The 10,136-nt window shown below is 35.4% G+C and overlaps 1 protein-coding gene across 1 annotated transcript; it reads right to left on the bottom strand.

Moving 5' to 3' along the window:
* Window positions 1-704: 704 nt before the first annotated feature.
* LOC106473669 (progestin and adipoQ receptor family member 3-like) lies at window positions 705-2,589 on the bottom strand. The gene has a single exon (XM_013934347.2). The coding sequence runs from the start codon at window positions 2,507-2,509 to the stop codon at window positions 1,634-1,636; it is 876 nt and encodes a 291-aa protein (XP_013789801.2). The 5' UTR covers window positions 2,510-2,589; the 3' UTR covers window positions 705-1,633.
* Window positions 2,590-10,136: the final 7,547 nt, after the last annotated feature.

Consider the following 10,136-nt stretch of genomic DNA (forward strand, 5'->3'; position numbering starts at 1 on the left):
CCGATGTTTCCGTTTATCAACGTTATATTTTAAGATATGTGCATGAACTCAGCTAACAGGTATTTCCGTATATAAAAGCTATCTTCATATATATTTATATGATATGTTTCATCACGCAGAAAGACGGGGATAATACATATATATTTATATGATATGTTTCATCACGCAGAAAGGAGATAAAGCATTTTTATATTATGTTTTATTACAGAGAAAGATTGGGTTAATACATTTATTCGTCATGCTCGTCTAGCCTATACTGTGTTATAAAATTATATAATCAAAGTTGTATTAGTCAAATTCGCATTTAAAAAGTAAAACGCATCTACATCTCCCAAAATTTACAAAAATAAAGTTTAAATCACCTTGTTGAAACATTGGTAACGCATCTGGATCTCCCAAAACTTACAAATATATAAAGTTTAAATCACCTTGTTGAAACATTGGTAACGCATCTACATCTCCCAAAATTTACAAAAATATAAAGTTTAAATCACCTTGTTGGAACATTGGTAACGCATCTGGATCTCCCAAAACTTACAAATATATAAAGTTTAAATCACCTTGTTGAAACATTGGTAACGCATCTGGATCTCCCAAAACTTACAAAAATATAAAGTTTAAATCACCTTGTTGAAACATTGGTAACGCACCTGGATCTCCCAAAACTTACAAATATATAAAGTTTAAATCACCTTGTGATACTTCGGAGCTGTAGGTAGATGCGTTATAAGAGTGACGGTTAAATCCCACTATCCGGTCTGATAACAGTAGCGAAAAATGTGCCGTGGATGTTGTTGACTAGCCGAAACATAGAGGATTGCTTGGTTATTTGTTTTAGAACGAGCCACATTGAGCTATCCGCTGTGTCCACAGCAGGGAATCGAACCCCGGATTCTAGCGTTGTTAGTTCGTTGTAATTCTCACCGGGAGACCGAAACACAGAGGATTGCTTGATTATTTGTTTTAGAGCGAGCCACATTGAGCTATCCGCTGTGTCCACAGCAGGGAATCGAACCCCGGATTTTAGCGTTGTTAGTTCGTTGTAATTCTCACCGGGAGACCGAAACACAGAGGAATGGCAGACTAAAAAAACATATTTTGCGAAGTATTTTTTACCTTTCGCAAATGTGAGGGTTGTTGCAAGGCATTTTTGTGCGAAGTCTCATTTGGTTTGATGGAAGTATATGGAAACTGGATGCCATGCTGTTTTTGTAATGTTTTGACCTCGTAAAACTGAAACGAGAACTCAAAGAATAAAAAAAAAATTGAATGAGATCTGAGCGTATACATTTTCCAGGTTTCAAGACGATCGGCCCAAAAGTAAAGGTGTGGTGCAGAATTTTGATTATTGGAAATAACATTAAATAGAAACACAAGAAATATATCGTATGTCTCCATATGGTAGACTTAAATACATAAATATCGTATCAGTAAAATTCAAACTGTATGTTTCTTCTCTATTTGAAAAATCTCGAAGATAGGCCACAAAATAACATATTTGGAAAGTCACAATAATGTAGGTAAGCTCAAGTTTACATGTAATACTAGAACTTTGATACGTAAGAGTATTATAAAAAGTCTGCTATGCAATAATTACTTTAAATTCTAAAATTAATATTACTTGCTTACATATTCAAACTACACTACACTTATATTGTGTTTGAACATATGCAAAAGTTAGGCCTGTCTCATGCCACCAAAGCATAGCAAACACGATAAGTAAATGCCAGACTTGATGGCTGTTTCCTATGTAGTCGACTTTGCCCGGACAACAGCGTTCAGGAATACGGCTGATGTAGAAGAAGAATGCTACTCCAACTAGCAAGTACATTACACCAATCTTTGGTATGAAAATCTTTACAAGAGGATCATGGAATCCACCCTGCAGCCATAACCAATGTACAGTAGGCATTATACCAAAAAGTGCCCATAAAACAAATAAGGCCATTTTTAACCGATAATGCTGATCTAGGTGAAAATGTAAGGTGAGTAAACTGACTGTTAAAACTCCGACAATTGAAATATAAAAAGTTTTCCATTCAGGAAAACATTGGTAACCAAAGTAAATTCCGGAAGCGAAAATAGAAGTCATGCTTACTGTGACACCAGTTAAGTCCAAGCTAAGCCACATCATAAACGCCTTTTCTGACTGACATTTCATCGTATGATACATTACAGAGAAAAACATTGTCCCAAGAAAACTTACCAGCACGCACAAAAATGTTACAACATCCTGTAGAGGGAGATTTAACGCTGGAATTTCAACAAATATGTCATAAAGCAGAAGCCAAAAAAATAGAAAGAATCCTATGATATGAGTCCAAATGTTCAGGGTTTCATTAGACCAGCAGTAGACACTCTTTAAGTTTTCTGTCGTTGTCCGACCAATAGGGCGATATCCACTAAGAATATACGAGTTACTTCTTAGAAACGTTGGTATCTGGTGATATTCCATGAATAATACTTCTCCTTTCGGAACGAAACGTCTTTTTTCTCTTGGGATTTTCATAAATGAGTTAAAACCAAATAAAATAATGTACGATTTAGATTTACACTTTAAATATTTGCGTTAGTCCAGTACCTGCTATGCAAGGTGCCGCAGGCGAATATGCTAAACTGTATTAGGGAAAAGCGCCCTCGTGTAGAAAACATGGGAATATAATCAAACACCATAAAAAAATTACAATGACGCCTTAATGATTTAATTTACATCATAGTTACACAACATCTTACACAAATATTTATATATATATGTGTGTGTGTGTGTGTGTTAATTTTTATTCGTGATACATAAATGAGATCTAACTAATCTTTCGAAGTAAATATATATAAATATTGCTATGTTTTATATATATATCACAATTGTTTCACAAACCTTTTCAAAATACACCTGACTAGTCTGCGCACTTTACGCCTACTTCGTTACCTATTTACATACTTGTAATTGACGTTAAAGTTATGATAGTTGGCATCCGTTCCTAATTATTACTATTCACGTATTCTTACTCCACACAGCTGATTACTTTTCCATGTTATTCGTATGGAATAGAATGCACTGAATGCTTTCTGTAGTACTTTCACTGTTAGCCTGTTCAAAGCGTGGTCACAAGAAATAGACTGTTTCTAACATCTCTATCAGCGTTTAAAATACTTTGGTACACTAACACTATCTTTCCTATCAAAAAATTAGGTGTCTATTTACTTGTGACCACTCAGTGTATACAAGACTACCCCATATCTAGTAGTCTCCCGACGCTTCATAAACGTTCTAAAAGCGCGTGGCGTGTTACTAGTGTCACGTGACCTCCGCTGTCGTAACAATATTTTGGTACACCGACACTATCTTTCCTTTCAAAAACTTATAAATGCCAGAAATTGCTCAGGATACATTTCTAATATTATTCTATTTGGAATCAGCAAAATATAAAATATTAAAAAGTTTCCATAAAACTCCGGTTTGAATCATCTAGATATTAATCAAGATTTTTTTTACCTGCGATTTATTTATTGCTGACACTTCAACTTTTACGGAGGGGGGTATCTTAATCTTGGCACACTACCTCATCAAGCATACTGCCATAAATTAAATTATTAGGATAAGAAATTAGAAAACACTCAAAGAGCTTTTATAGCTAGATCCCCCGGTGGGACAGCGGTAAGCTTCTGATTTTATAACGCTATAATCCGTGGTTCGATTTCCTACCGTTAACAAAACAAATATCCCAATGTGGCTTTGTTATAAAAACAAACAAATAATTTAGAATTAGATTATGGTGGTTGTTCTAATAACTTCCTGAAAATATATAAATGTTTAACCATATTATCTACTGAAAAAAACAAAAATATCCATTGGCAAATTGCTCAGAAAAATTTAGGTTCTGAGAAAAAGGCAACATGAATCAAAAGTGACATCTATAAACCGAAAACCACAAAGGGTTGTCAGCAAGATACATAACTTCCTATTGTCGATGAGATACGTTTACTTGAAGAGTTGACGATATATTATCTTTGTATTGGGATTTAATTTGTTTTTCAATTGTTATTGCTGTGACGCTGCCATTTTTTGTTTGGAGGCACTCTTAACCCTCCCCACTTGCATTACAAACCTTAACACCGGCATTGGCACTCTAAACCTTGACAGTGACATTCTTGACCCTGATATTGCCACTATTAATCAGAGCTGTGGCACTCTTAACCTTGGCAGTGGTAATCTTAACCCTGATATTACCACTAACCTTTGCAGTGGTAATCTTGACCCTGATATTGCTATTATTAACCTTGGCAGTGGTAATCTTAACCTTGGCAGTGGTATTCTTAACCCTAGCATTCCCACTCTTAATAGGTTAATCCTGACAGATTCGAACAAGAAATAAGGAGAGTGTTCTGTAGTAAATGCCTTGACTGTGTTTCTTTAAGCTTGATATAATGAGATTGAACAAAGGCGTTAAAAATGAAAACAATCTGTATTATTCGACAAAACACGCAGCGTGTATAGTTGCACACACAAAAAGTCAATCGCTTCTACCAGTCTGTGTTTAGCTACACAGCGTTCTCTCCTGCAGGAGTAATCTCCATAGGACTAAAACAATGTTCTTGAAGTATATCTTCACTCCACAATTCCCTAGTGAAATCGATTCAAAAAAAAGCGCGCCTGATATCAATAGGTAATCTCGCTTTCTTTGTCCAGTGAGAAAGTGTCACGTTATGGCCATTTTTCTCTCTCACAGAATGGGTGAGCTGTTACATTTAATCAACGTCAAACTCGACAAATAAAGGATATTATAGTGCCAATTCTTCTGATCCGGACGCTGTATGTTATTGCAATATTCCCTCGGGTAGAATAGACATTACCTATTAAAGAGTACGAATCAACAAAGTAATTAGAATAAGTTAATGTCAACGAGTTGCTGGACCACGTATTTTCGCCATTACAGTGTGGAAATTAAATAATTGAAAAAAAATTTAAAATTTAAAACTTTTCTATATTACTAAAGCAGGTATAAAACATATGATGTATCTGCATATTAAACTTTTTCTGAATTTCAAGGATATCTTGTACAGTAGAATACTGGTGGATTACACCTTTATATATATATATTACCTGACATTATTTATTTCTCTACATTGTAGGCTACCATCAATTGCCCCCTAGTGACACAGCGGTATGTCTGCGGACTTACAACGCTAGAATCAGGGTTTCGATACCATCAATCTTGACGTACTTGACATGATAAGGTAGAAATTAAAAAGTGATGCACACAAAAGCCACTTGTCATTACAAACTGTTACATACAGCGACTTTCTTAACCTTGATTGATTTACTAAATAGGCTTAAATGTGACCTTTACATTACTTTCGCAAGTCTTGATGGGAAAAAAAGTTTTATTCAAATTGGCGATCCTAGATTGCGTCGAAAGAAAACCTTAAAAACATTTTATTGAATTTTTTTATAATGCGCAGGAGTGTCACTGTATAGTTAGAAAACAGCTATTTGGCTCTCCCATTTTAGATTACTATAATTCTTTTTATTATTACTCGCGTAAATAGTGCCTTTTTCTTTATTTCACTGTAACAGATCGTTAAATCGCTTTTAAATTAAAGACGGTTATCACAGATAACCCTCGAGTAGGGTGGCCATTGATCCAGTTTTTTAGCGGACAGCCCTATTTTCAGAAGGTTTAGCTCTTGTCTGATACAGAATCGGATGCGTTTTCATCCGTTATTTTTATTGTGAGACGCTTCAAAAATTGAGTTAAAACAATTAATTGTAATATTTCATTGGTGGAAATACCCGTAATTTATTTCTCCTCGCTGGTTTATTGGCCCTGGTGGATTATCTGTAGGTAAAACCAATTACTCGTTATTAACCTAACTGACAGTTGCAGAGATATTTTTCCAGTAGCAGGCCTAGCATTTAACCACAGCGAAACGTAAAACATCATTTAATCATGAATGATCAAAATAATAGAAGTTCGTTGCAAAAAGTAAAAGATGAGAGCACCATGCATTCTGCAGTGATACAGACGTGATACAGATGTCAGCAATCGAGGAAGAAGTACTTGAGTCAACATATTTCGTCTAAAAAGCACAAACTGAACATTCATAGTGCACGTCCATCTTCTAACATAAATATATATTTTTTCAAATCTAGTGTGTGTATGTCGCCTCATGACGATAATGTGATTGCTGCTAAACTTTGCAAAGTGTATCATGCTGTTGCTCACTGCCACTCTTACAGAAGCATTAACTGTAGTGTTAAATTAGATCAAACGATTTACCATGACTTTTGTAGCTAAAGACTGCGGTAAGGCCCAAGCAAAAGCATTGAGCGAAAACATTTTAGCACCGAATTCAAGTTCAGAAACACTTAGAATATATTAAGGTTAATGAGCTGTATTTCTCTTTGGCAAATAATACTTCAAGCAAGCAGGCAACTAAAACCTTGAAATTCATGCAGAAATTATAATTCTAAAAATATATTCCTACTTGTGCATTTCTGCTAGCAGAACAGAACAGTTAAAGGAGATTTGTTGAGGTGGTATAGTGCAATCTATTGAGACACGTGACTACCAAGTGGCTGTCTCTTTTGCTATCAAACGATAGGATACTGAATTGCTAGGGACCTCTTATTAGTTATTTCCAGGGCTTAAGATAGGAACATTTTCCAAAAGTACTTTGGAAAGGCTTTTGAGACGAAGGAATTGCCAGTGAGGTGACTGAAGTTTATTCCCTCTTTCTGAGCAACGCTCTGAAGTTATTAACTGATTGCACTGATGCTTTAGAAGCCAACTGTCTGTTCTTTCAGTGTATGACCTCACGAATGGAATGAAGATGAAACTGAAATGAGATGGATTAAGGACAGGTTCTTTAGATACACAGTGAATTGGAAACTGGATAAATTTAATCAAGATGTTTCTTAAAGGTGTAAAAAGGATTTTTATAATCTTTTATAAAAAAAACAAAGAAGTACTTCTATGAAGACAGATTTCACAGTAAAGTGTCCAAGTTAAGTCTTGGAAACCCTGTAAACTTTGAAGAATTTTGTGAAGCTGTTAAAGCTATCAGTATAAAAGAAGTGCACGAGTAATGAAGCACATTATGCTAATACTAGCGAAAGTACTCGGCTTTGGTTATTATGTTGATATGCTCTAAATGTTTATGCCAGCATAACCTATATACCTTTGTTGCTAAGCAACATGACATAAAAGCCATTGTTAAAATGTGCTGTTACCAAAACGCACTGGCTTTTCTATATATTAGAAGTTGTTATATAAGGAATCACTTTTTTCTATGTGGTTTTTCGCTAGCTTGCCTCATTAAGAAGATGCGCATGCGTGCACGCACGTGTATGTCTGCCTGTGATTTCTATTTGTAATATAAGGAACCACTTCTTTTCTATGTGGTTTTTCTCTACCTTGCCCATTAAAAAGATGCGCACGCGCGCATGAACGTGAACAGGATAAGTAATACCCAGGTGCACACCCTCTGGGTCCACTTAGTATGGGTGCAAAATTTCAGGTTTCTAGGTTCTTTCTTCTTAGATCTATAGTAGTCAAACTTCTTTTCTATGTGGTTTTCTCCTACCTTGCTTCATAAAAAGATGTGTACGTACGCATGCAGATGATCAGTAATGATACCTAGGTGCACAACTTCAGGGCCCACTTAGTATGTATGCAAACTTTCAGGTTTCTAGGTTCTTTTTTCTTGGAATTATGGCGGTCACAGACCCAGAGACACGCCATTTTATTATTATAGCTAATAATAAGTTGGCAAACAACGATATATAAGTATTCAAATTCGATGACGAGGAACCCACTTTGAGACTAATAATGGCTGGAGACGGCTTGAATGGGTAATGAAGAAAAACTTTAATATAAGTTTAACATAACAACAAATGTACAACGTTTTAACAAGGTTTTGTCATCATCAGGTACAAGTAATATACACTGACACGGATATATATATATAGTATTGAAAAAAGAAGTCACATGACCGGAACTGTTGTGAAACTTAGAAGAGGTATCTAGGCACCCCGGGGTGTTGGTTTAGAGTAGAGTTGTCGAAACGTTGTACATTTGCTGTTATGTTAAACTTATATTAAAGTTTTTCTTCATTACCCATTCAAGCCGTCTCCAGCCATTATATGATATATAAGTATAATGAAGTGATTTGTTTTAGAAGGAACATACTACATGTTTCACAAACTAATGTTCTGTCGAAACATAAATAAATCATTTTGCCAGACAAGTAAAGAGTGGTACCTACAAGTTATCACTAAAGCACAGGGAAACTTTAGGAACTTGAAGAAAATAAAATTTTACATCTTTTCAATACTATGCAGCAATGCTCATACAGAGATAGTTTTCTTTCCGATGACCAGTGCTTGGAGAAATGAAAGGAATAAGCTGAATGTATACAGTGTGAAAGCAAAACTCCTGATATGCATAGATTCACTGGGGAATGAACTCCGAATTTCCCAAGAACAAAAAACTTCTGAAGGAGGACCGGGATGAACAGAAGTACAAACACTGATAAGGTCTGCCTCACTATGGTGTTTTGTGTTGTAATATATATTTCAATTAGTCATAATAATTATTTTTTATTAGTTTGATACTCATGAACAAAATTAAATGCAGACAGTAACAATGTCGTTAAATAAACACAATACAAGAGAATTAATATATGGGTCAGGTTTTTAAACATGGTAGTATTTGATAAAGCTTTTTAAACATGGTAGTATTTGATACAACTTCTTAAACATGGTAGTATTTGATACAGCTTTTACAAAGGAGTGTTCTGTATTCTGGGGTTGCCTCAGTGGTCATGCAACCCTAGAGTAGCTTTGCGTGAAATCTAACATAATGACAACAAACTTGAAGCAAAATACTTAAAACCTATTAAATATTGTTGCGTCAGCGAGGTCACGTGACTAGTATCACGACACGTCCTTCTCGAACCTTCGTGAATTGTCGGGAGACTACTAGATTGGGGGTAGTCTGGTATATATAAGACCGACCACGAAGCGACGGGGAGGTTGAGTAATTTAATGTATGCTGACAGAGAGAATATTGTTGGCCACGTGAGACGTTCGTTGAGAATTATAGCGTTTGTTATAGAGCGACTGTTGAAATTAAGTGTATCGTAAAGTTGTATTCGGAAAGAATAAACCAGTTTTATTTAAGTGGCTAAAGTTTCGTCGGAACGAATTTACGGAAAATTAATTAACGAACGAACGGAGACGTAACATTTAGTTTGAAAATGTCTTACGGATATTTTGATAGAGCCACAATTATTGTATCAATGATTACATTTCTAATTACGAACAAAATATTTTTTTTAAAATCTCTGGATTACGATGTGATAAAGCACTTATTGAAATATAATTTCTAAAACTTTACATCGAAATAGGTGAACATCAAATTTCGGTATTTTCTGAAAAACAGTCTGGAGCCGAGTCATCTATAAGAAATCCCAACCTGCCTATTGTTCCGTCTGGTGAAAAAAATCCAATTTCTGAGTCTGAGAAAAAGTCATTGAAGTCACTAAAATGTACACAAGATTCTACAAATATTCTATACACCGAAACATCTTTAACAATCAGTGAGATGACTAATAACTGTACTGAACAAGAATCTGAACACACCAATATCAAACACGACTCTTGGTCAAACGATCGCTGTCGGAGATCGCCCAGTAGTCCGAAGAAAAGAAAACCCAAGACGAAAAACAAGAAGCAGATAGCTTGTAATTTGATTCCGTTGTGCATAAAAAATGGAGCTAAACAGAATTTCGGTAATGATACTTCAAAAAGAATTTCTTGTTTCAGTGAAGAAGAATCAGGCCTAACAAATTGTAAACTTGAACATGGGGACACAACTCGCCAGACGAATTCCAGTACAGAAAAATCCTTAAATGAAATAAATGATTCCGTTTTTAACTATTGTAAACGTGATAAGTTGGCCGACGAAGGAAAAGCTATTGCAGTTTTCAGAGAAAATGGGTTTGTTGTTGAAGATAGTGAGGGAGCCAATGTTGATGACAAACTCACAGCTGCATCGAATCCCAACACATCAGATCAAAAGATGACGACGTGCGCGAGTAATCCCTTAACGAATTACCCGGATATTGATGAAGGT

The sequence above is a fragment of the Limulus polyphemus genome, unplaced genomic scaffold, assembly GCF_000517525.1.
Source record: "Limulus polyphemus unplaced genomic scaffold, Limulus_polyphemus-2.1.2 Scaffold6390, whole genome shotgun sequence".
Classification (NCBI taxonomy): Eukaryota; Metazoa; Arthropoda; class Merostomata; order Xiphosura; family Limulidae; genus Limulus; species Limulus polyphemus.